The following is a 27,925-nucleotide window of genomic DNA, read 5'->3' as shown; positions in this document are numbered from 1 at the left end:
GCTTAGTATAGTGCCTGGCACATATTAAGCACTGAAGTAATACCATAAGTATTGTTATTATTATTCGTAGGAATACCAATGATGATAATAATAATTACAGCTCTGCCACCTGTCTGCTGTGTGACCTTGGACAAGTCACTTCACTTCTCTGGGCCTCAGTTCCCTCATCCATTAAATGGGGATGGAGACTGTGAGCCCCACGTGGGATAGGGACTGTGTCCAACCTGATTTGCTTGTATAATAATGATGGCATTCGTTAGGTGCTTACCATGTGCAAAGCACTGTTCTAAGCGCTGGGGAGGATACAAAGTGATCAGGTTGCCCCCCGTGGGGCTCACAGTCTTCATCCCCATTTTCCATTTGCATTTAAAGTGCAGCTGTTCTTGAGAAGCAGCTTGGCTCAGTGGAAAGAGCCCGGGCTTTGGAGTCAGAGGTCATGGGTTCAAATCCCAGCTCCGCCAATTGTCAGCTGTGTGACTTTGGGCAAGTCACTTCACTTCTCTGGGCCTCAGTTCCCTCATCTGTCAAATGGGGATGAAGACTGTGAGCCCCATGTGGGACAACTTGATCACCTTGTATCCCCCCAGCGCTTAGAACAGTGCTCTGCACATAGTAAGTGCTTAACAAATGCCATCATTATGTGCAAAGCACTGTTCTAAGCTCTAGGAAGGATACAAGGTGGTAATAATAATAATAATAATAACAATGGCATTCAAATCCCGGCTCCACCACTTGTCAGCTGTGTGACTTTGGGCAAGTCACTTCACTTCTCTGGGCCTCAGTTCCCTCATCTGTAAAATGGGGATTAAGATTGTGAGCCCCACGTGGGACAACCTGATTACCTTGTAAAATCCCCAGTGCTTAGAATAGTGCTTTGCACATGGTAAGTGCTTAATAAATGCCATTATTATCATTATTATTAGATACAAGGTCACCAATTAGGTTGGACACAGTCCCTGTCTCACAAGAGGCTCCAAGTCTTCATCCCCATTTTCCAGATGAGGTAACCGAGGCCCAGAGAAGTGAAGTGACTTGCCCAAGGTCACACAGCAGACAAGTGGCAGAGCCGGGATTAGAACCCATGACCGTGTGACTCCCGGGCTTGGGTTCTAGCCACCACGGCAGGCTGTCATTGTTGAAGAGAAGCAGCGTGGCTCAGTGGAAAGAGCACGGTCTGTGGACTCAGAGGTCATGGGTTCAAATCCCGGCTCCGCCAATTGTCAGCTGGGTGACTCTGGTCAAGTCACATCACTTCTCTGTGCCTCAGTGACCTCATCTGGAAAATGGGGATGAAGACTGTGAGCCCCCTGTGGGACAACCTGATCACTCTATAACCTCCCCAGCGCTTAAAACAGTGCTTTGCACATAGTAAGCGCTTAATAAATGCCATTATTATTATTATTATTAGTGAAGAAGGGGTGGTGTTTACCGAGACGCCAACGTAGCACGTCGAAACAGAAGTCCAAGATATTTTTCCTGCCCCAAAATGCTTTCCTGCTAACATACGTGCTAATAATCAACCAACCAATCAATCAATCAATCAATTGTATTTATTGAGCGCTTACTGTGTGCAGAGCACTGTACTAAGCGCTTGGGAAGTACAAGTTGGCAACATATAGAGACAGTCCCTACCCAACAATCGTATTCATGGAGCTCTTACTATGTGCAGAGGGCTGTACTAAGCGCTTGAGAGAGGACAATACCACAGAATTAGCAGAGACGCGCTAGTTGTTGGAAGCGTAGAAAAGGGCCACCAGGCATAGCAGAGAAGCAGTGTGGCTCAGTGGAAAGAACCCGGTCTTGGGAGTCAGAGGTCGTTGGTTCTAATCCAATCTATATGTTGCCGACTTGTACTTCCCAAGCGCTTAGTACGTGCTCTGCACACAGTAAGCGCTCAATAAATACGATTGAATGAATGAATGAATGAATGAATCCCACCTTGTCTAGTGTGTGACCTTAGGCAAGTCACTTAACTTCTTTGTACCTCAGTGACCTCATCTGTAAAATGGGGATGAAGACTGTGAGCCCCACCTGCGACAACCTGATCACCTTGTATCGATCTCAGCACTTAGAACAGTGCTTGGCACAGAGTAAGCACTTAAATACCATTATTACTGTTATTTTTTATTCAATCATATTTATTGAGCGCTAGCTGTGTGCAGACCACTGTACTAAGCACTTGGGAAGTACAAGTTGGCAACATATAAAGACGGTCCCTACCCAAAAACGGGCTCATAGGTATTATTATATCAATGGTGCCTGGCACATTCATTCATTCATTCGTTCATTCATTCATTCATTCAATCAATCAGTCATCAATCAATCAATCAATCGTATTTATTGAGCACTTACCGTGTGCAGAGCACTGTACTAAGCGCTTGGGAAGTACAAGTTGGCAACATATAGAGACAGTCCCTACCCAACAGTGGGCTCACAGTCTAGAAGGGGGAGACAGACAACGAAACCAAACATACTAACAAAATAAAATAAATAGAATAGATATGTACAAGTAAAATAAATAAATAGAGTAATAAATATGTACACACATAAGCACTTACTACTACTACTACTACTACTATCAATCAATCAATCGTATTTATTGAGTGCTTACTGTGTGCGGAGCACTGTACTAAGCGCTTGGGAAGTACAAGTTGGCAACATATAGAGACAGTCCCTACCCAACAGTGGGCTCACAGTCTAAAAGGGGGAGACAGAGAACAAAAACCAAACATACTAACAAAATAAAATAAATAGAATAGATATGTACAAGTAAAATAAATAAATGAATACTACTACTGATAATAATAATGATGGTATTTGTTAAGTGCTTACTATGTGCTTTCCTATGTGCAAAGCACTGTTCTAAGCACTGGGGGGATTCAAGGTGATCAGGTTGTCCCACGTAGGGCTCACAATCCTAATCCCCATTTTACAGATGAGGGAACTGAGGCCCAGAGAAGTGAAGTGAGTTGCCCAAAGTCACACAGCTGACAATTGGCGGAGCCGGAATTTGAACCCATGGCCTCGGGGCGAGGTGATGGACAGCCTTGAAGTCGAGAGTGAGGAGTTTTTGCTCGATACAGAGGTTGATAGGCAACCACTGGAGATTTTTGAAGAGGAGCGTTGACATGCCCAGATCGTTTCAGTCAAACAATGCCATTTATTGAGCACTTCCTGTGTGCAGAGGACTGTACTAAGCGCTTGGGAGAGTCCAATAGAGCAGAATTGGCAGTCACATCCCCCTCCCACAGCAAACTGACAGTCTAGAGTGGGAAGTAGACTTTAATAAGTCAATAAATTACAGATCTGGACATAAGCGCCGTGGGACTTAAAATGCTTTTACAGTGTTCATAATTGATAAGATTTCGCAGCTCTTCGGAATAAACAATTTTCCAGACACCCTCCAGATTATGCCCGTCTTCGCCTCCCACCCCAACGCACGCGCTCCCGGACCATCGCTCTCCGATTTCTCCTTCCAGGGGAGCAAAGAAATCTCACCAAGAATCAGCCTAGCTGAGCAGTCCGACATCATTAATGTTTTATCACCCTCAGAAGTTCATATATGGAGAGAATTACCAAAGGAGTTCTTTTTCTTTTTGCTAGGTAGAAGGTATTCAGTCAAGCTGGTTGAAGTCAATTAAATGAGATTTTTTTTTTTCTACCAGCCCCCGTGTCACAAGGGGAACGTGCTAACTGGAAGGAATTTGCGAGAAAATTCTTCTGGTCACCTATTTTTTAAAAAAAATTCCGTGGTATTATGGTATTTGTTAATAATAATAATAATGATGCTATTTGAGAAGTCTTTTAGACTGTGAGCCCACTGTTGGGTAGGGACTGTCTCTATATGTTGCCAACTTGTACTTCCCAAGTGCTTAGTACAGTGCTCTGCACACAGTAAGCGCCCAATAAATACGATTGATGATGGTTGATGATGATGAGAAGCAGCGTGGCTCATTGGAAAGACTTCTAGACTGTGAGCCCACTGTTGGGTGGGGACCGTCTCTATATGTTGCCAACCTGTACTTCCCAAGCGCTTAGTACAGTGCTCTGCACACAGTAAGTGCTCAATAAATACGATTGAATGAACGAATGGATGAATGAAAGAGCCCGGGCTTGGGCGTCAGAGGTCGTGGGACACCTGATCACCTTGTAACCTCCCCAGCGCTTAGAACAGTGCTTTGTACGTAATAAGTGCTTAATAAATGTTATTATTATTATTATTATTATTATTATTGTTATTTACTTCTCTGGCTTCAGTTACCTCATCTGGAAAATGGGGATTAAGACTGTGAGCCCCGTGTGGGACAATTTCCTTATCTTGTAATCTACCCAGCGCTTAGAACAGTGCTTGGCACATAGTAAGCGCTGTAGATAGCACAACCATCCTTCCTGTCTCTAAAGCAACATGGAGACACAGCGTGGCTCAGTGGAAAGAGCCCGGGCTTTGGAGTCAGAGGTCAAGGGTTCAAATCCCGGCTCCGCCACTTGTCAGCTGTGTGACTTTGGGCAAGTCACTTCACTTCTCTGGGCCTCAGTTACCTCATCTGGAAAATGGGGATTAAGACTGTGAGCCCCACGTGGGACAACCTGATCACCTTGTAACCTCCACAGCACTTAGAACTGTGCTTTGCACGTAGTAAGCGCTTAATAAATGCCATTATTATTATTATTATTCTCTGGGCCTCAGTAACCTCATCTGGAAAATGAGGATGAAGACTGTGAGCCCCCCGTGGGACAACCTGATTACCTTGTAACCTTGTAACAGTGCTTTGCACATAGTAAGCACTTAATAAATGTCATCATTAGTATTATTAAAGCCTTCCTTGGCATTATCCTTGACTCCTCCCTTTCATTCAACCTACACATTCAATCCTTCCCTAAATCCTGCTGATTCCACCTTCCCAACCTCACTAAAATTGGCCGTTTGGTCTCTATCCAAACTGCTACCACATTAATCCAAGCCCTTGTCCTCTCCCTCCTGGATGGCTATATCAGCCTCCTTGCTGACCTCCCTGCCTCCAGTCTTCCCCTACTCCAGTCCAGACTTCACTCTGCTGCCTGCCTCGTTTTTCTACAAAAACTTTGAAACCACATTTCCCCACTGCCTCAAGATTCTCCAGGGGTTGCCCATCCACCTCTGCATCAAACAAAACATCGGCTTTAAAGCTGCCCATCACCTCGCCCCCTCCTCCCTCCCCTCCCTTCTGTCCTTCTCCCTCCCAGCCCATTATTTGTACATATTTATTCTATTTATTTTATTTTGTTAATATGTTTTGTTTTGTTCTCTGCCTCCCCCTTCTAGACTGTGAGCCCGCTGTTGGGTAGGGACCGTCTCTAGATGTTGCCAACTTGGACTTCCCAAGCGCTTAGTACAGTGCTCTGCACACAGTAAGCGCTCAACAAATACGATTGAATGAATGAATTACTCTATTTATTTTATTTGTACCTATTTATTCTATTTATTTTATTTTGTTAATATGTTTTGTTTTGTTCTCTGCCTCCCCCTTCTAGACTGTGAGCCCACTGTTGGGTAGGGACCGTCTCTAGATGTTGCCAACTTGTACTTCCCAAGCACTTAGCACAGTGCTCTGCACACAGTAAGCGCTCAATAAATACGATTGAATGAATGAATGAATGAATGAATTACTCTATTTATTTATTTATTTTACCTGTACATATTTATTCTATTTATTTTATTTTGTTAATATGTTTTGTTTTGTTCTCTGCCTCCCCCTTCTAGACAGTGAGCCCGCTGTTGGGTAGAGACCGTCTCTAGATGTTGCCAACTTGGACTTTCTAAGCGCTTAGTACAGTGCTCTGCACACAGTAAGCACTCAATAAATACAATTGAATGAATGAATGAATTACTCTATTTTATTTGTTCATATTTATTCTATATATTTTATTTTGTTAATACGTTTTGTTTTGTTTTGTTCTCTGCCTCCCCCTTCTAGACTGTAAGCCCGCTGTTGGGTAGGGACCGTCTCTAGATGTTGCCAACTTGTACTTCCCAAGCGCTTAGTACAGTGCTCTGCACACAGTAAGCACTCAATAAATATGATTGAATGAATGAGTGAATTAACGATAATAATAATAATAATAATAATGCCTCCAGGTGGCCTTCCCAGACTGAGCCCCCTTTTTCCTCTCCTCCTCCCCATCCCCCCCACCCTACCTCCTTCCCCTCCCCACAGCACCTGTATATATGTTTGTACAGATTTATCACTCTATTTATTTTACTTGTCCATATTTACTATTCTATTTATTTTGTTAATGATGTGCATCTGGCTTTATTTCTATTTATTCTGATGACTTGACACCTGTCCACATGTTTCGCCTTGTTGTCTGTCTCCCCCTTCTAGACTGTGAGCCCGTTGTTGGGTAGGGACTGTCCCTGTTGTGAACTGGTACTTCCCAAGCGCTTAGTCCAGTGCTCTGCACACAGTGAGGGCACAATAAATACGATTGAATGAATGAATAGTAATGATGGTATTTGTTAAGCGCTTACTATGTGCCAAGCACTGTTCTAAAATATATAATCTGTGGGACAGAAAGTCTGAAATAAACTACAAATGGGAGGGGGTGTTACATTTTAAAATCTTTGAGGGCAGGGATTGTGTGTACTAACTCTATTGTCCTCTCCCAAGCGTTCAGCACAATACTCTTCACACTGTAGACCATAAACTCCTTAAGGACAAGGATTATTTCCACCAACTCTATTTTATTCTCCCAAATACTTAGTAGAGTGCTCTGCGCATAGTAAACACACAATCGATATTATTAATTGATAGAATCAAAAGAGCTGGCATGGCAGTTAACCTCTAAGGCGAGGTGATAAGAATTTAATTGGGCAATTAATTTTCCCCCGTTTGGTTACCAAAGATAACAGTAGATTTGTGTTTCCAAGAGCGGCGTCTGAGCGACCAAAGCCTGAATTTGATTCCAGTGACCCCCTGAAATGCTCACTAGAGACAGTCGATCGTGGCCTAGGTAAAAAAGCCCGGGCTTGGAAGTCAGAAGGATCCGGGTTCTAATTCCGGCTCCTCCACTTCTCTGCTGGGTGACCTTGGGCAAGTCACTTCACTGCTCTGGGCCTCAGTTCCCTCAGCTGTCAAATGGGGATGAAGGCTGTGAACCCCAAGTGGGACAGGGACTGAGTCCCAACCTAATTAGCTTGTAATAATAATAAAATAATAATAATATTTATTGAGCGCTTACTATTTGCAAAGTTCTAAGTGCTGGGAAGGTTACAAGGTAATCAGGTTGTCCCACGTGGAGCTCACAGTCTTCCTACCCATTTTATATTAAGCAATTACTATGCACAAAGCACTGTTCTAAGCGCTGGGGAGGTTACAAGGTGATCAGGGTGTCCCACGTGGGGCTCAGTCTTCATTCCCATTTTATACATGAGGTAACTGAGGCCCAGAGAAGTGAAGTGACTTGCCCAAAGTCACACAGCTGAGAACTCTCAGAGCCAGGATTTGAACCCATGGCCTCTGACTCCAAAGTCCGTGCTCTTTCCACTGAGCCACGCTGCTTCTCTAAGTACCTACCCCAGGCACTTAGTACAATCAATCAATCAATCAATCAATCGTATTTATTGAGCACTTACTGTGTGCAGAGCACTGTACTAAGCACTTGGGAATTACAAGTTGGCAACATATAGAGACAGTCCCTACGTAGTACAGTACCCGACACGTTGTAAACCCTTAACAAATACCAAAAAATGAAAATAAATCTGGATCATTTCAACCCTGAAAGGCAGGTTCTCAGTGATAACCTCTTCCTTTCTTCAGGAGATATCATCAAGTTCTTCCATGAAATGAGAAAATCTTTCTCATGGGGAATTCAGGCAGAAATCAGTCAACAAATCGCTGGTGTTTTTTGGCTGCTTACTATGTGTGCGGTATTTATTTTTTGCATATGTTATGTGCTTACTATGTGCCAAATGCTGTTCAGGTTGGGCATAGTCCCTGTCCCATGTGGGGCTCACAGTTTTAATCCCCATTTTACAGCTGAGGCGACTGAGGCCCAGAGAAGGGAAGTGACTTTCCCAAGGTCACACCGCAGACGAATGAAAGAGCTGAATTAGAACCCATGACCTTCTGACTCCCAGGCACAAGTACTTGGGAAAGGGCAATAGAGGTGCTGGATATGATTCCTACCCTCCGGGAATTTATAGTCTATGGAGCGCTTAGTATGAAGAGCACTGGGAGAATCCAATTCAATAGCGTTGGTAGAAACATTCATTCATCATCATCAATCGTATTTATTGAGCGCTTACTATGTGCAGAGCACTGTACTAAGCACTTGCTTAGTACATTCATTCATTCAATTGTATTTATTGAGCAAAACCACTGTACTAAGCGCTTGGAAAAGTACAATACAACATTAAACAGTGCCATTCCCTTCCCACAACGAGTTCACAGGGAAGGGAATGTCACCGTTTAATATTGTATGGTACTTTCCCAAACACTTAACAATAATAATAATAATAATAATGTTGGTATTTGTTAAGTGCTTACTGTAATAATAATGATGGTATTTGTTAAGTGCTTACTACGGATAAAACACTGTTCTAAGCGCTGGGGGATACGAGGTGATGAGATTGTCCCATGTGGGGCTCACAGTTTTAATCCCCATTTTACAGCTGAGGCAACTGAGGCCCAGAGAAGGGAAGTGACTTTCCCAAGGTCACACCGCAGACGAATGAAAGAGCTGGATTAGAACCCATGACCTTCTGACTCCCAGGCCCAAATCCTTGGGAAAGGACAGTAGAGGTGCTGGATATGATTCCTACCCTCTGGGAATTTATAGTCTATGGAGCACTTAGTATGAAGAGCACTGGGAGAGTCCAATTCAATAGCGTTGGTAGAAACATTCATTCATCATCATCAATCGTATTTATTGAGCGCTTACTATGTGCAGAGCACTGTACTAAGCACTTGCTTAGTACATTCATTCATTCAATTGTATTTATTGAGCAAAACCACTGTACTAAGCGCTTGGAAAAGTACAATACAACATTAAACAGTGCCATTCCCTTCCCACAACGAGTTCACAGGGAAGGGAATGTCACCGTTTAATATTGTATGGTACTTTCCCAAACACTTAACAATAATAATAATAATAATAATGTTGGTATTTGTTAAGTGCTTACTGTAATAATAATGATGGTATTTGTTAAGTGCTTACTACGGATAAAACACTGTTCTAAGCGCTGGGGGATACGAGGTGATGAGATTGTCCCATGTGGGGCTCACAGTTTTAATCCCCATTTTACAGCTGAGGCAACTGAGGCCCAGAGAAGGGAAATGACTTTCCCAAGGTCACACAGCAGATGAATGAAAGAGCTGGATTAGAACCCATGACCTTCTGACTCCCAGGCCCAAGTACTTGGGAAAGGACAACAGAGGTGCTGGATATGATTCCTACCCTCCGGGAGTTTATAGTCTATGGAGCGCTTAGTATGAAGAGCACTGGGAGAGTCCAACTCAATAGAGTTGGTAGAAACATTCATTCATTAATTCAATCGTATTTATTGAGCAAAACCACTGTACTAAGCGCTTGGGAAAGTACAATACAACATTAAACAGTGACATTCCCTTCCCACAACGAGTTCACAGCGAAGGGAATGTCACCGTTTAATACTGTATGGTACTTTCCCAAACGCTTAACAATAATAATAATAATAATGTTGGTATTTGTTAAGTTCATTCAATCGTATTTATTGAGCAAAACCACTGTACTAAGCGCTTGGGAAAGTACAATACAACATTAAACAGTGACATTCCCTTCCCACAACGAGTTCACAGTGAAGGGAATGTCACTGTTTAATATTGTATGGTACTTTCCCAAATGCTTAACAATAATAACAATAATAATGTTGGTATTTGTTAAGTGCTTACTATAATAATAATGATGGTATTTGTTAAGTGCTTACGATGGGTAAAGCACTGTTCTAAGCGCTGGGGGATACAAGGTGATGAGATTGTCCCATGTAGGGTTCGCAGTTTTAATCCCCATTTTAGAGATGAGGTAACTGAGGCCCAGAGAAGTTAAGTGGCTTGCCCAAGGTCACACAGCTGACAATTAGCAGAGCTAGGATTTGAACCCATGACCGCTGACTCCAAAGCCCGGGCTCTTTCCACTGAGCCACGCTTCTAAGCACTCCAGCACTGCTCCACCCCAGATCTCCCCCTTCTAGAGCCCACTGTTGGGTAGGGACCGTCTCTATATGTTGCCAACTTGTACTTCCCAAGCGCTTAGTACAGTGCTCTGCACACAGTAAGTGCTCAATAAATACGATTGAATGAATGAATGAATCTCAGTATGATGCCCAGGACGTAGTAAGCGCTTAATAAATATCATCAAGAAGAAATAAAATACCTCTACTATTATGACACTCATAGAGCTGGGATCTATATCTAATAATAATAATAATAGCATTTATTAAGTGCTTACTATGTGCGAAGCACTGTTCTAAGCGCTGGGAAGGTTACAAGGTGATCACGTTGTCCCACGGGTGGCTCACAGTTTTAATCCCCATTTTCCAGATGAGGTAACTGAGGCCCAGAGAAGTGAAGTGACTTGCCCAAAGTCACCCAGCTGACAATTGGTAGAGCCGGGATTTGAACCCATGACCTCTGACTCCAAAGTCTGGGCTCTTTCCACTGAGCCACGCTGCTTCTCTAATCCCCACTAGAGATTTATAAAATAATAATAATAATAATCGTGGTATTTGTTAAGCACTTACTATGTGCCAAGCACTGTTCTAAGAATTGGGGCAATAATAATAATAATAATAACAATAACAATAATAACAACAATAATGGTATTTGTTAAGTGTTTACTATTTGCTGAGCACTGTTCTAAGTGCTGGGGGAGATAGAAGATAAGCAGGTTCTCCCACGTGGGGCTCACAATCTTCATCCCCATTTTCCAGATGAAGGAAATGAGGCACAGAGAATAATAATAATAATAATAATAATAATAATAATAATAATAATAATAATAATAATGACATTTGTTAAGCAGTTACTATGTGCCAAGCATGGCTCTAAGCACTGGAGGTGATACAAGGTGATCGGGTTGACCCAAGTGAGGCTCATAGTCTTCATCCCCATTTTACAGATGAGGTCACTGAGGCCCAGAGAATAATAATGATAATAATAATAATAATGATGGCATTTGTTAAGTGCTTACTATGTGTGAAGCACTGTCCTAAGCGCTGGGAGGGATACAAGGTGATCAGGTTGTCCCACGGGGGGCTCACAGTCTTCATCCCCATTATCCAGATGAGGGAACTGAGGCTCAGAGAATCAATCAATCAATTGTATTTATTGAGCACTTACTGTGTGCAGAGCACTGTACTAAGCGCTTGGGAAGTACAAGTTGGCAACATATACAGACAGTCCCTACCCAACAGTGGGCTCACAGTCTAAAAGGGGAAGACAGAGAACAAAACCAAACATACTAACAAAATAAAATAAATAGAATAGATATGTACAGGTAAAATAAATGAATAAATAGAGTAATAAATCTGTACAAACATAATATACATATATATACAGGTGCTGTGGGGAAGGGAAGGAGGTAAGATGGGGGATGGAGAAGGGGACGAGAGGGAGAGGAAGGAAGGGGCTCAGTGTGGGAAGGCCTCCTGGAGGAGGTGAGCTCTCAGTATGGCCTTGAAGGGAGGAAGAGAGCTAGCTTGGCGGAGGGGCAGAGGGATTGGGGGCATGCCAGGCCCGGGGGAGGACGTGGGCCGGGGGTCGATGGCGGGAAAGGCGAGAACGAGGCCTAACGGGGAGGAGATCAGTGGCGGAGGAGCGGAGGGTGTGGGCTGGGCTGGAGAAGAAGAGAAGGGAGGTGAGGTAGGAGGGGGCGAGGGGATGGATGGACAAGCCTTAAAGCCGACGGTGAGGAGTTTTTGCCTGATGCGTAGGTTGACTGGCAGCCACTGGAGATTTTTGAAGAGGGGAGTAACATGTCCAGAGTGCTTCTGCACAAAGACGATCTGGGTAGCAGTGTGATGTATAGACTGAAGTGGGGAGAGACAGGAGGATGGGAGATCAGAGAGAAGGCTGATGCAGTAGTCCAGATGGGATAGGATGAGAGCTTGAATGAGCAGGGTAGCGGTTGGGATGGAGAGGAAAGGGCGGATCTTGGCAATGTTGCGGAGCTGAGACCGACATATTTTGGTGACGGCTTGGATGTGAGGGGTGAATGAGAGAGCGGAGTCGAGGAGGACACCGAGGTTGCGGGCTTGTGAGACGGGAAGGATGGTAGTGCTGTCAACGGAGATGGGAAAGACAGGGAGAGGGCAGGGTTTGGGAGGGAAGACAAGGAGTTCAGTCTTGGACATGTTGAGCTTTAGGTGGCAGGCAGACATCCAGTTGGAGATGTCCTGAAGGCAGGAGGAGATGCGAGCCTGGAGAGAGGGGGAGAGAGCAGGGGCAGAGATGGAGATCTGGGTGTCATCAGCGTAGAGATGATAGTTGAAGCCGTGGGAGCGAATGAGGTCACCAAGGGAGTGAGTGTAGATCAAGAACAGAAGGGGACCAAGCACTGAACCTTGGGGAACCCCCACAGTAAGGGGATGGGAGGGGGAGGAGGAGCCTGCAAAAGAGACTGAGAATGAACGACCGAAGTGAAGTGACTCGCCTAAAGTCTCACAGCCGACAAGTGGCGGAGCGGGGATGAGAGCCCACGACCACTGATTCCCAAGCCCCTGCTCTTGTCACTAAGCCACGCCACTTCTCTTAAAACAGGATGAGTTATTCTCTTTCAATTTAATCCCATGAAATACTAAGACGAATCACCTTCTTCACCAGCCGGGAAGGGAAAAAAAACGCTAATTGCCCGGAACCGAGAAAACTCAGATCTCCCGATGAAACATCGAAGGGGCACACAGGCCCTGTCAACCCGATTTATACTCTCCCAGAAAATACAAGTGCCAAGGGAGAAACCATTAAACCAACAGACAATTAACAACATTGGTTCTAATTATCTCCGGGTATAACGGATAGAGCTTCTTAGTTCATATTTCTTCCCTGATAGCTCCTCGGAGGCGGGGAGACTTTTAATCCCGGAGTCGCTGAATGTTTATCAAATCCTTCATTCATTCAATCGTATTTATTGAGCGCTTACTGTGTGCAGAGCACTGGACTGAGCGCTTGGGTAGGACAAATGGGGAACATGATGTCTGGCCGAGCCCCCCTTTTTTCTCACACTGGAGAAACTCCTCCGATCGGGCCTTCCAACCCGGAGCGGAAATTTGGCCGTAGTGGGATTTTTAGGAGGGCTTTGTAGGTGGGGAGAAAGGCAGTCGGCCGCTGAATGTTTATCAAATCCTTCATTCAATCGTATTTATTGAGCGCTTACTGTGTGCAGAGCACTGGACTGGGCGCTTGGGTAGGACAAATGGGGAACATGATGTCTGGCCGAGTCCCCCTTTTTTCTCACACTGGAGGAAATCCTCCAATCGGGCCTTCCAACCCGGAGCGGAAATTTGGCCGTAGTGGGATTTTAGGAGGGCTTTGTAGGTGAGGAGAAAGGTGGTCAGTCTCTTTCCTTCATTCATTTCATTCATTCATTGTCATATTTATTGAGCGCTTACTGTGTGCAGGGCACTGTACTAAGCGCTTGGGAAGTACAAGTTGACAACATATCGAGACGGTCCCTACCCAACAATGGGATCACAGTCTAGAAGGGGGAAAGGTCTCTTTGGTGGGCTCCTCCTCCGCCTCCCACCCCCTCACTGTGGGGGTCCCTCAAGGCTCAGTTTTGGGCCCCCTTCTAGTCTCATCTGCACCCATTCCCTTGGAGAACTCTTCCGCTCCTGCGGCTTTAATTCCCACCTCTATACGGATGATTCCCAAATCTCCCTCTCCAGCCCCGCTCTCTCTCCCTCTCTGCAGTCTCCCATCTCCCCCTGCCTTCAGGACGTCCCTGCTTGGACGCCCCGCCGACCCCTCAAACTTCACCCGTCCAAAACAGCACTCACTCATTCATTCATTCAATCGTATTTATTGAGCGCTTACTGTGTGCAGAGCACTGTACTAAGCGCTTGGGAAGTCCAAGTCGGCAACATCTAGAGACGGTCCCTACCCAACAACGGGCTCACAGTCTAAGAGGGGGAGACAGACAACAAAACAAAACACGTTTCTTCCCACCCAAGCCCCATCCTCCCACAATTTTCCCATCATTGCGGACAATACCTCCTTCTTATGGTGTTTGTCAAGAGCTTATTAAGTGCCAGGCACTGTATTAAGCGCTGGGGTAGATGCGAGATAATCAAGTTGGGCACAGTCCATGTCCCCCGTGGGGCTCACAGTCACCATCCCCATTTTACAGATAACGTAACAGAGGTGAACTGACTTGTCCAAGGTCACCCATGAGACAGGATGGCCTAATGGCAGGAGCAATCAATCAATCAATCAATCGTATTTATTGAGTGCTTACTGTGCGCAGAGCACTGTACTAAGCGCTTGGGAAGTACAAGTTGGCAACATATAGAGACAGTCTCTACCCAACAGCAGGCTCACAGGCTAGAAGGGGGAGACAGAGAACAAAACAAAACATATTAAGAAAATAAAATAAATAGAATATGTACAAGTAAAATAGAGTAATAAATCCGTACAAACATATATACATATATACAGGTGCTGTGGGGAAGGGAAGGAGGTAAAACAGGGGGATGGAGAGGGGGACGAGGGGGAGAGGAAGGAAGGGGCTCAGTCTGGGAAGGCCTAATCCCAGTTCTGCAGTAAGCACTTGGAAAGTACAATTCAGCAACAGAGCGCTAGACTGTGAGCCCACTGTTGGGTAGGAACCGTCTCTATCTGTTGCCAACTTGTACTTCCCAAGCGCTTAGTACAGTGCTCTGCACACAGTAAGCGCTCAATAAATATGACTGAATGAATGAATGAACAGAGAGACAATCCCTGCCCGCAACAGGCTCGAAGTCTGGAAGGGGAAATACCAAGTAACTTGTTGCTCAAAGGGTGTAGGAGGAAAATCCATAATAATAATGGCATTTATTAAGCGCTTATTATGTGCAAAGCACTGTTCTAAGCGCTGGGGAGGTTACAAGGTGCTCAGGTTGCCCCACAGGGGGCTCACAGTCTTAATCCCCATTTTACAGATGAGGTAACTGAGGCCCAGAGAAGTGAAGTGACTTGCCCAAAGTCGCACAGCTGACAAGTGGCGGAGCCGGGATTTGAACCCATGACCTCGGACTCCAAAGCCCGGGCTCTTTCCACTGAGCCACGCTGCTTCACTAAATCCATAGCGATGGAAATCACCGTGTGGTGGTCAAAATCGGGTTGGACGCAGTCCCTGTCCCACGTGGGGCTCACAGTCTCCATCCCCATTTTATGGATGAGGGAACTGAGGCCCAGAGAAGTGAAGTGACTTTCCCCAGGTCATACAGCAGACATGAGGCAGAGGCGGGATTAGAACCCAGGACCGTAATAATGGTATTTGTTCAGTGCTTACTATGTGCCAAGCATTCATTCATTTATTCATTCAATCGTATTTATCGAGCGCTTACTGTGTGCAGAGCACTGTACTAAGCGCTTGGGAAGTACAAGTTGGCAACTTATAGAGATGGTCCCTACCCAGCAACGGGCTCACAGTCTAGAAGCGGGAGACAGACAACAAAACAAAACATGTGGACAGGTGTCATATATTTACACCTATACATACATTTATACACGTATAAATATAAATATATATTTAGCAAATAAATAAATAAATAAACAAACAAATATATTTATTTATAATATTTATCATGAATAATAATATATAAATTATATTAATATATAATATATTATATTATATTATAATATATAATATATAATATAATGGTGATATATAATATATAACATATATAGCATATAACATGTAATAATAATATATTATATATTACATATTATTATTATATATTGATATATAAATTAAATCATAAATCATAATAAATAAAATATTTATTTATAAATAAATAAATTATACATATTTGTGTATTTATATATTAAATATATATATAAATATTATAAATAAATATTTATATTTATCATAGAAGAACTAAATGAAGCCTTACTCCCAGCCCTGCACCCCTGCCCCGCCCACCCCTAGCACTGTTCTAAACGCTCAGGTGGAAACCAGATAATCCGGTTGTCCCCTGTGGGGCTCAAGGTCTTCATCCCCATTTTACAGATGTGGGAACTGAGGCACAGAGAAGTTAAGTGACTTGTCCCAGGTTGCCCAGCAGACAAGTGGCAGAGGCGGGATTAGAACGCATGACCTTCTGACGCCCAAGGCCTAGCCACTATGCCATGCTGCTTCTTCTCTGTGCCTCAGTTCCCTCATCTGTAAAATGGGGATGAAGATCGTGAGCCCCACGGGGGACAACCTGATCACCTTGTATCTACCCCAGCGATCAAACAGTGCTTGGTACATAGAAAGCGCCTAAGAAGTACCATGATTAGCAGAGATTAGCAGAGAAGCAGTGTGGCTCAGAGGACAGAGCATGGGCTTGGGAGTCAGAGGTCCTGGGTTCTAATCCTGGCTCTGCCAACTGTCAGCTGTGTGACTTTGGGCAAGTCACTTAACTTCTCTGCACCTCAGTTCCCTCATCTGGAAAATGGGGATTAAGACTGTGAGCCCCACGTGGGACAACCTGATTCCCTTGTATCCCCCAGAGCTTAGAACAGAGGTTGGCACATAGTAAGCACTTAACAAATGCCATCATTATTATTATGGAGAAGCAGCGTGGCTCAGTGGAAAGAGCCCGGGCTTTGGAGTCAGACGTCATGGATTCAAATCCCGGCTCTGCCAATTGTCAGCTGTGTGACTTTGGGCGAGTCACTTAACTTCTCTGTGCCTCAGTTACCTCATCTGTACAATGGGGATTAAGACTGTGAGCCCCCTGTGGGACAACCTGATCACCTTGTAACCTCCCCAGTGCTTAGAACAGTGCTTGGCACATAGTAAGTGCTTAATGAATGCCATTATCATTATTATTATTATTATTATTCAAATCCCGGCTCTGCCAATTGTCAGCTGTGTGACTTTGGGCAAGTAACTTCACTTTTCTGGGCCTTAGTGACCTCATCTGTAAAATGGGGATGAAGACTGTGAGTCCTCCGTGGGACAACCTGATCACCTTGTAACCACCCCAGCGCTAAGAACAGTGCTTGGCACATAGTAAGTGCTTAATAAATGCCATTATTATTGTGTTATTGTTATTATTATTATTATTATTATTATTATTATTATTATTATTATTACCAATATTACGGTGATGGGTGAATCTCCCATCCAGGGAATCAGACGAGATCAGATCTGTTAGTCCCGGGCAGAAACCTCATCATCATCATCATCATCAATCGTATTTATTGAGCGCTTACTATGTGCAGAGCACTGCACTAAGCGCTTGGGAAGTACAAATTGGCAACATATAGAGACAGTCCCTACCCAACAGTGGGCTCACAGTCTAAAAGGGGGAGACAGAGAACAAAACCAAACATACTAACAAAATAAAATAAATAGAATAGATATGTACAAATAAAATAAATAAATAAATAAATAAATAAACCTCACGTAGAGCAGGTGATTCTAGAGTCAGTGGCAGGCCCAGTCGCCCAAACACTCCCTGGTCCCCACGTGGGGCTCACAGTCTTCATCCCCATTTTCCAGATGAGGGAACTGAAGCCCAGAGAAGTGAAGTGACTTGCCCAGAGTCACACAGCTGACAAGCGGCGGAGCCGGGATTAGAACTCAAGATCTCTGACTCCCAAGCCCAACCTCTTTCCACTAAGCCACTCGGCTTCTCTAATGTCTTTGTGCCTCAGTGACCTCATCTGTAAAATGGGGATGAAGACTGCGAGCCCCACGTGGGACAACGTGATCACCTTGAATCTACCCCAGCGCTTAGAACAGTGCTTGGCACATAGTAAGCACTTAGCAAATGCAATTATTAATTACTGATTATTATTATTATTATTATTATTATTATTATAAGGGGGAGACAGACAGGTGGCAGAGCCATTCATTCATTCATTCATTCAATCGTATTTATTGAGCACTTACTGTGTGCAGAGCACTGTACTAAGCGCTTGGGAAGTACAAGTTGGTGACATATAGAGACGGTCCCTACCCAACAGTGGGCTCACAGTCTAGAATTACTAATACCATTATTATTATTATTATTATTATTATTATTATTATTATTATTATTATAGACACACACCTCACTCTACATACATGCACTTCACTCCACTGACACGCACTTCACTCAACTGACACGCACTTCGCTCTCCGGACACACACCTCCCTCTAGGGACATACCTCATTCTTCGGACACACAACTCACTCTCCAGACACACAATCTCACTCTATTACAGTGCAGTGCTAAACGCTTAGTCCAGTGCTCTGCACACAGTAAGTGCTCAATAAACACAATTGAATGAATGAATGAATGAATGGGGACACACCTCATTCTTCAGACACACACCACACGCTGAGGATACACACCCCACTTCACGGACACAAACCCTACTCTACAGATAGACACCTTATGGTACAGACACACATATTACTTTAGAGACGCACACCTCACCCTAAAGATAGACATCTCACTCTGTAGACACACACTTCACTTTACAGACACACACCTCACTCTACAGATACACATCCCACTTGATGGACACACATCTCACTTTATGGACATTTGCAAAAACACACCTTACTCTACAGACACACACCTCACTTTATGAACATTTACAAAAACACACCTTACTCTACAGACACACACCTCACTCTACAGGCACACGAATTACTCTATAGACACACACCTCACTCTACAGACACACATCCCACTTTATGGACACACACCTGACTTTACTAACACTTACAAGAACGCACCTTACTCTCCAGACACAAACCTCACTCTACAGGCACACGAATTACTCTATAGACACACACCTCACTCTACAGACACACATCCCACTTAATGGACACACACCTGACTTTACTAACATTTACAAAAATACACCTTACTCTACAGACACACACACACACAGAGACACACACAGACACACACCTCACTCTACAGGCACACAAATTAGTCTATAGACTCACACCTCACTGTACAGACACACACCCCACTTTATGGACACACACCTGACTTTACTAACATTTACTAACATTTACAAAAACGCACCTTACTCTACAGACACACACCTCACTCTATAGGCACACGAATTACTCTGTAATATATTATATTATATTATTATAATAATATTATATTATATTATATTATATATATTATATCTCGGCCCCGCTGATTGCTCACCTCCTCCAGGAGGCCTTCCCAGACTGAGTCCCTTCCTTCCTCTCCCCCTCGTCCCCCTCTCCATCCCCCCATCTTACCTCCTTCCCTTCCCCACAGCACCTGCATATATGTATATATGTTTGTACATATTTATTACTCTATTTATTTATTTATTTTATTTGTACATATCTATTCTATTTATTTTATTTTGTTAGTATGTTTGGTTTTGTTCTCTGTCTTCCCCTTTTAGACTGTGAGCCCACTGTTGGGTAGGGACTGTCTCTATATGTTGCCAATTTGTACTTCCCAAGCGCTTAGTACAGTGCTCTGCACATAGTAAGCGCTCAATAAATACGATTGATGATGATGATTATATTATATTATATTATATTATTGTATCATATATTATTATATTATATTATATTATTATACTGTATTGCATCATATCATATCATAGTATATTTATTATATCATATTTATTATATCATATTTATATTATATTATATTATATTATATTATATTATATTATTGTATTATATTATACTATGTTATGTTATATAATGTTATGTTATATTATATTATAGTTAAAGACACATACCTCACCCAAAAGACACACATTTCACCCTGCAGACCCACACCCCTGCTCTTCGGACACACACCTCACTCTACAACTTCCAGTAATAATAATAATGATGGCATTTGTTAAGCGCTTCCTATGGGCAAAGCACCGTTCTAAGCACTGGCGAGGATACAAGGCGATCAGGCTGTCCCACTTGGGGCTCCCAGTCTTCATCCCCATTTTACAGAGGAGGAAACTGAGGCCCAGAGAAGTGAAGTGACTTGCTCAAAGTCACACAGCTGACAATTGACGGAGCTGGGATTTGAACCCATGACCTCTGACCCCTAAGCCCGTGCTCTTTCCACTGAGCCACGCAGTAAACTTTACGGAAACACAAACCTCACACCTCACCTTTCAGACGCACCTCTTTCCCCTACCGTGAGCTTCTCACCCAGGCAAAGACTATTTGGCGCGCAACCCGGAGCCGAAAGCATTTATTTTTATGACTCTGATCGAACTGCACATTTAGTAAATTAACGTTCGAAGGCGAAGTCAGAACACCACATTTCAGCTGCCGGCAAGGCACGGCGGAGGGACGGGAACTCGCAGTGAATTAAAGTTATTTATGGAGTTCTTTGTGGGGGTCTATGATCCTTGACACCCTAGAAAGCTCCTTTTAGGGGGTTTTCCGACAGATTTCCACTCAGGCCCGACAAATGAATCATGAAGGGAACCTGCGTAGCGTAAATAGGAGTGAACTAAACACGGCAAGATTAATCCCTCCCTCCCTCCGATCCCGGCCTAAATAAGAAAAATCCCTTTTACGGGGAACAGTGTACTGAGCGTGGCCAGATTAATCCCTCCTTCCCTCCCCAGCTCCAGTTCTGGTCCAGTAACAAAAAACCATTTACGGAGAACAGATGGATAATTTCTTACCTCCAAAGCTTTCAGTCGGCTCAGCAATAATGTGCTCTTTTCATTTTCTCCAGAGTCACCTTTGCCTTCACTCTCTGGAGCTTCGAACACTTCCGCCTCCAAATCTTCGAGATTTTTCTTCCGCTTCTGCTCTTTTAGGATAAAGACATCCCGTTCTTTGTCCTAAAACGGGATATCATGTTCTCAGCAGATTTTATTTATTTTATTTTGTTAGTATGTTTGGTTTTGTTCTCTGTCTCCCCCTTTTAGACTGTGAGCCCACTGTTGGGTAGGGACTGTCTCTATATGTTGCCAACTTGGACTTCCCAAGCGCTTAGTCCAGTGCTCTGCACACAGTAAGCACTCAATAAATACGATTGATTGATTGATTGATTGATTTTATCACCAGCCGATCCCCACAGCGATGTTCAAAACCGAATCCCCCGTCTTCCCTCGCACCGAATCCTGCCCTTCTCACAACTTTTCCATCCCTGTAGACGGCACTACCATCCTCCCGCTCTCCTAGGCCCGTAACCTTGGCTTTATCCTAGACTCTTTTCTCTCACTCAATCCCCACGTTCAGTCTGCCATCGAAGGCTGTCATTCATTCAATCGTATTTATTGAGCGCATACTGTGTGCAGAACACTGTACTAAGCAGTTGGGAAGTACAAGTCGGCAACATATAGAGACGGTCCCTACCCAACAACAGACTCACAGTCTAGAAGGGGGAGACAGACAACAAAACAAAACAGAGAAGCGGCTTGACTCAGTGGAAAGAGCCCGGGCTTTGGAGTCAGAGGTCATGGATTCAAATCCCGGCTCCACCAATTGTCAGCTGTGTGACTTTGGGCAAGTCACTTCACTTCTCTGTGCCTCAGTTACCTCATCTGTAAAATGGGGATGAAGACTGTGAGCCCCACGTGGGACAACCTGATCACCTTGTATCCCCCCAGCGCTTAGAACAGTGCTTGGCACATTGTAAGCGCTTAAAAATACCATCATCAATCAATCAATCAATCGTATTTATTGAGCGCTTACTGTGTGCAGAGCACTCTGCTAAGCGCTTGGGAAGTACAATTTGACAACATATAGAGACAGACCCTAACCAACCATGGGCTCACAGTCTAAAAGGGGGAGACAGAGAACAAAACCAAACATACTAATCATTATCATTATTATTGTTATTATTAAAACATGGAAACAGGTGTCAAAATCATAAGGTTCAACCTAGATCCGCCTCTAAAATCCACCCTCTCTTCTCCATCCACACTGCTCCCACACTGATCCAAGCCCTTATCGCATCCCGCATCCAGGAGGCCTTCCCAGACTGAGCCCCCTCCTTCCTCTCCCCCACCTCCCCCTCTCCATCCCCCCGCCTTACCTCCTTCCCTTCCTCACAGCACCTGTATAGATGTATATATGTTTGTATGGATTTATTACTCTATTTATTAATTTTACTTGTACATATCGATTCTATTTATTTTATTTTGTTAATATGTTTGGTTTTGTTCTCTGTCTTCCCCTCCTAGACTGTGAGCCCACTGTTGGGTAGGGACCGTCTCTATATGTTGCCAACGTGGACTTCCCAAGTGCTTAGTACAGTGCTCTGCACACAGTAAGCGCTCAATAAAAACGATTGATTGATTGATTGATTACTATACCGGCCTCCTGGCTGACCTCACAGCCTCCTGCCTCTCCCCACTCTGGTCCGTACTTCACTCTGCTGCCCGCATCATTTTTCTGCAGAAATATTCAGCCCACGTCTCCCCACTCCTCAAGACCCTCCAGGGGTTGCCCGTCCCCCTCCACAACAAGCAGAAGCTCGTCACCATGGGCTTTCAAGCTGTCCTTTGGGTTCACTCATTCATTCATTCAATCGTATTTATTGAGCGCTTACTGTGTGCAGAGCACTGTACTAAGCACTTGGGAAGTACAAGTTGGCAATGTATGTACACTTATAATAATAATAATAATGTTGGCATTTGTTAAGCGCTTACTATGTGCAAATCACTGTTCTAAGCGCTGGGGAGGTTACAAGGTGATCAGTCTGTCCCATGGGGGGCTCACAGTCTTAATCCCCATTTTACAGATGAGGTAACTGAGGCACAGAGAAGTGAAGTGACTTGCCCAAAGTCACACAGCTGACAATTGGCGGAGCCGGGATTTGAACCCATGACCTCTGACTCCAAAGCCCGGGCTCTTTCCACTGATCCACGCTGCTTCTCACTTGTACCTATCTATTCTATTTATTTTATTTCGTTAGTATGTTTGGTTTTGTTCTCTGTCTCCCCCTTTTACACTGTGAGCCCACTGTTGGGTAGGGACCATCTCTATATGTTGCCAACTTGTACTTCCCAAGCGCTTAGTCCAGTGCTCTGCACACAGTAAGCGCTCAATAAATACGATTGATTGATTGACTGATTACAGAGCACTGTACTAAGCGCTTGGGAAGTACAAGTTGGCAATGTATGTACACTTAGCCCTAATTTATTTATTTCTATGAATGTCCGTTTCCCCCTCTAGACTGTGAGCTGGTCATGAGCAGGGAATGTGTCTGTTTATTGTTGTATTATACTCTCCCAAACGCTTAGTACAGTGCTCTGCCCACGGTAAGCATTTAATTCATTCATTCAATTCATTCAGTCGTATTTATTGAGCGCTCCTCCCTCTCCAGGCCGCTCTCCTCCTCCGGCCCGGCCCACACGCTCCGCTCCTCTCATGCACAACCTTCTCCCTGGGCCTCCATCTCCTCTATCTCGCCTCCGTCCAGGAATGCCCTCCTTCCTCAAATCCCCCAGACCATGACTCTCCCCCACCTCAACTCCTTATTGAAGACCCATTTCCTCCAAGAAGCCTTCCCTGACTGCGCCCTCCTTTCTTCTTCTCCCCCTCCCTTCTGCGTCGCCCTGACTCGCTCCCTTTCTTCATCCCCCCGTCCCAGCCCCACACCGCTTATGTCCACATCCCTCATTTATTGATTTCTATTCATATCGGTCCCCCCCACTCGACTGCAAGCTCCTTGTGGGCAGGAAACATGACTAATAATAATAATGATGATAATGATAATAATAATAATAATAATAATAATAATAATAATAATGGCATTATAATGAGGCCTTCCCAGACTGAGCCCCTTCCTTCCTCCCCGCCTCGTCCCCCTCTCCATCCCCCACATCTTGCCTCCTTCCCTTCCCCACAGCACCTGTATATATGGATATATGTTTGTACAGATTTATTACTGTATTTATTTATTTATTTATTTATTTATTTATTTATTTATTTATTTATTTTACCTGTACATATCTATTCTGTTTATTTTATTTTGTTAGTATGTTCGGTTTTGTCTCCCCCCTTTAGACTGTGAGCCCACTGTTGGGTAGGGACTGTCACTATATGTTGCCAACTTGGACTTCCCAAGCGCTTAGTACAGTGCTCTGCACACAGTAAGTGCTCAATAAATACGATTGATTGATTGATTGATTGATTTGTTAAGCGCTTACTATGTGCAAAGCACTGTTCCAAGTGCTGGGGAGGTTACAAGGTGATCAGGTTGTCCCATGTGGGGCTCACAGTCTTAATCCCATTTTACAGATGAGGTAACTGAGGCTCAGATGAGTTAAGTGACTTGCCCAAAGTCACACAGCTGACAATTGGTAGAGCCAGGATTCGAACCCATGACCTCTGGCTCCAAAGCCCCGGCTCTTTCCACTGAACCACGCTGCTTCTCCAGACTACCGACTCTGTTATACTGTATTCTCTGGAGAAGCAGCGCGGCTCAGTGGAAAGAGCACGAGCTTTGGAGTCAGAGGTCATGGGTTCAAATCCCGGCTCGTGTGACTTCGGGCAAGTCACTTCACTTCTCTGGGCCTCAGTTACCTCATCTGGAAAATGGGGATTGAGACTGTGAGCCCCCCATGGGAAAACCTGATCACCTTGTAACCTCCCCAGTGCTTAGAACAGTGCTTTGCACATAGTAAATGCTTAACAAATACCATTATTTTTATTATTATTACTATTATTCTCCCAAGAGCTTAGTATGGTGCTCAGCACATAGTATTTCATTCATTCAATCGTATTTATTGAGCATTTACTGTGTGCAGAGCACTGTAAAGGGCTCAATAAATATGACAGAGTCACTTCACCTCTCTGAGCCTCAGTGACCTCATCTGTCAAATGGGGATGAAGACTGTGAGCCCCACGTGGGACAACCTGATCACCTTGTAACCTCCCCAGTGCTCAGAACAGTGCTTTGCACTTAATAAGTGCTTAATAAATGTCATTATTATTATTAATATTATTATTATTATTATTATTTTCCCGAGAGCTTAGTACAGTGCTCAGCACATAGTATTTAATTCATTCAATCGTATTTATTGAGCATTTACTGTGTGCAGAGCACTGTAAAGGGCTCAATAAATATGACCGAGTCACTTCACCTCTCTGAGCCTCAGTGACCTCATCTGTCAAATGGGGATGAAGACTGGGAGCCCCACGTGGGACAACCTGATCACCTTGTAACCTCCCCAGTGCTTAGAACAGTGCTTTGCACATAGTAACATGGTTTGTCTTTTCCATCTCTGTTTTCTTGCTTTATAGTTTTTGCCTCATCTTAAATCCCAGCTCTGCCAATTGTCAGCTGTGTGACTTTGGGCAACTCACTTAACTTCTCTGTGCCTGTTACCTCATCTACAAAATGGGGATTAAGACTGTAAGCCCCCCATGGGAGAACCTGATCAACTTGTAACCTCCCCAGCGCTTAGAACAGTACTTTGCACATAATAAGAGCTTAATAAATGCCATTATTATTATTATTATTAGTAGTAGTAGTAGTAGTAGTAGTAAGTGCTTAATAAATGCCATCATTATTATGATGATGATTAGAAGCCACAGTACCGATAGTACAAGTAGTAGCAGTACTAGTAGAAAGAGTAGTAGCATGGTGGAGTGGGTAGAGCCCGGGCCTGGGCGTCAGAAGGTCCTGGGTTCTAATCCCGGCTCCGCCACTTGTCTGCTGTGTGACCTTGGGTAAGTCACTTCACTTCTCCGGGCTTTGGTTCCCTTGTCTGTGAAATGGGGATTGAGACTGTGAACCCCACATGAGACAGGCACTGTGTCCAACTCAATCTGCTTGTATCCACCCCAACACTTAGTACAGTGTCTGTCACCAAAGTAAGCGCTTAACAAATACCATCATTATCATTACTATTATTATTATTATTATTATACTCTGGGCCTCAGTTAACCTATCTGTAAAATGGGGATTGATACTGCGAGCCCTACATGAGACAGGGACTTTGTCCAACCCGATTTGCTTGTATTCACCCCAGCACTTAGTACAGTGTCTGGCACGTAGTAAGCGCTTAACACATACTATCATTGCAGCGTGGCTCAGCGGAAACAGCCCGGGCTTTGGAGTCAGAGCTCATAGGTTCTAATCCCGGCTCCGCCACTTGTCAGCTGTGTGACTTTGGGCAAGTCACTTCACTTCCCTGGGCCTCAGTTACCTCATCTGTAAAATGGGGGTGAAGAATGTGAGCGCCATGTGGGACAACCTGATCACCTTGTATCCCCCCCAGCGCTTAGAACAGTGCTTGGCACATAGTAAGCGCTTAACAAATGCCATCATTATTACTATTATTAAGTGGCGGAGGCAGGATTAGAACCCATGACCTTCTGACTCCCAGGCTCGGGCTCTAGCTACTAAGCCACACTGCTTCTTTAACAGAGGAGACCCATGTAAAAGGACTTATAAACCGAGTAACCGAAATTAACAATGGAGTGTGTCGTCGAATAAATGTCTCTATATCAGGTCAGAAGAACCTGAGCCCTAATCCCGGCTCTGCCACTCATCGGCTGTGTGACCTTGGGCAAGTCACTTCACTTCTCTGGGCCTCAGTTCCCTCATCTGTCAAATGGGGATGAAGACTGGGAGCCCCACGTAGGACAACCTGATTACCTTACAACAGTGTTTGGCACAAAGTAAGTGCTTAACAAATACCATCATCATTATTATTATTATTCTTTGGGCTTCATTTACCACATCTCTAAATGGGGATGGAAAGCTATCCCCATGTGGGACGCGACTAAATTATATAATGATAATGACATTTATTAAGCACTTACTATGTGCAAAGCACTGTTCTAAGCGCTGGGGAGGTTACAAGGTGATCAGATTGTCCCATGGGGGGCTCACAGTCTTCATCCCCATTTTACAGATGAGGGAACTGAGACACAGGGAAGTGAAGTGACTTGCCCTAAGTCACATAGCTGACAACTGGCAGAGCTGGGATTTGAACCCATGACCTCTGACTCCAAAGCCCAGGCTCTTTCCACTGAGCCACGTCCCTGTCCCACGTGGGGCTCACAGCCTCCATTCCCATTTTACAGATGAGGGAACTGAGGCCCGGACAAGTAAAGTGACTCACTCAAGGTCATAAAGCAGACAAGTGTCAGAGCCAGGATTAGAACCCAGGTAATAATAATAATAATGGCTTTTACTAAGCACTTACTATGTGCCAAGCACTGTTCTAAGCACTGGGGTTGATTCGAGGTGATCAGCTTGTCCCATGGGGGGCTCACAGTCTTCATCCCCATTTTACAAATGAGGGAACTGAGACACAGGGAAGTGAAGTGAAGTGACTTGCCCTAAGTCACACAGCTGAAAAGTGGCGGAGCTGGGATTAGAACCCATGACCTCTGACTCCCAAGCCTGGGCTTTTTCCACTAAGCCAATGAAACGCTCACTATGTGGCAGGCACCGTTCTAAGTGCTGGGGTGGAGACAAGCAAATTGGAATGACCATAATAATAATAATAATAACAATAATAATAATAATAATAATGGCATTTATTAAGTGCTCACTATGTGCAAAGCAATCAATCAATTGTATTTATTGAGCACTTACTGTGTGTAGAGCACTGTACTGCTTAGTACTGATGGTATTTGTTAAGCACTTACTATGTGCCAAGCACTGTTCTAAGTGCTGAGGTAATAATAATGATAATAATGGCATTTATTAAGCACTTACTATGTGCAAAGCACTGTTCTATGCACTGGGGAGGTTACAAGATGATCAGGTTGTCCCACGGGGGGCTCACAGTCTTCATCCCCA

General features: G+C 44.2%; 1 protein-coding gene across 1 annotated transcript in view; it reads right to left on the bottom strand.

Moving 5' to 3' along the window:
- NCKAP5 (NCK associated protein 5) overlaps positions 1-27,925 on the bottom strand; it is a 116,978-nt gene that overhangs the window by 75,873 nt on the left and 13,180 nt on the right. The window contains exon 2 of the mRNA XM_038753446.1: positions 20,835-20,996. Within this exon, the coding sequence (XP_038609374.1) occupies positions 20,835-20,996 (162 nt within the window). The remainder of the gene's footprint in view (positions 1-20,834; positions 20,997-27,925) is intronic.

The sequence above is a fragment of the Tachyglossus aculeatus genome, chromosome 1, assembly GCF_015852505.1.
Source record: "Tachyglossus aculeatus isolate mTacAcu1 chromosome 1, mTacAcu1.pri, whole genome shotgun sequence".
Lineage (NCBI taxonomy): Eukaryota > Metazoa > Chordata > Mammalia > Monotremata > Tachyglossidae > Tachyglossus > Tachyglossus aculeatus.
The sequence above is the reverse complement of the archived record's forward strand: the minus strand, read 5'-3'. Positions and strand labels throughout refer to the sequence as shown.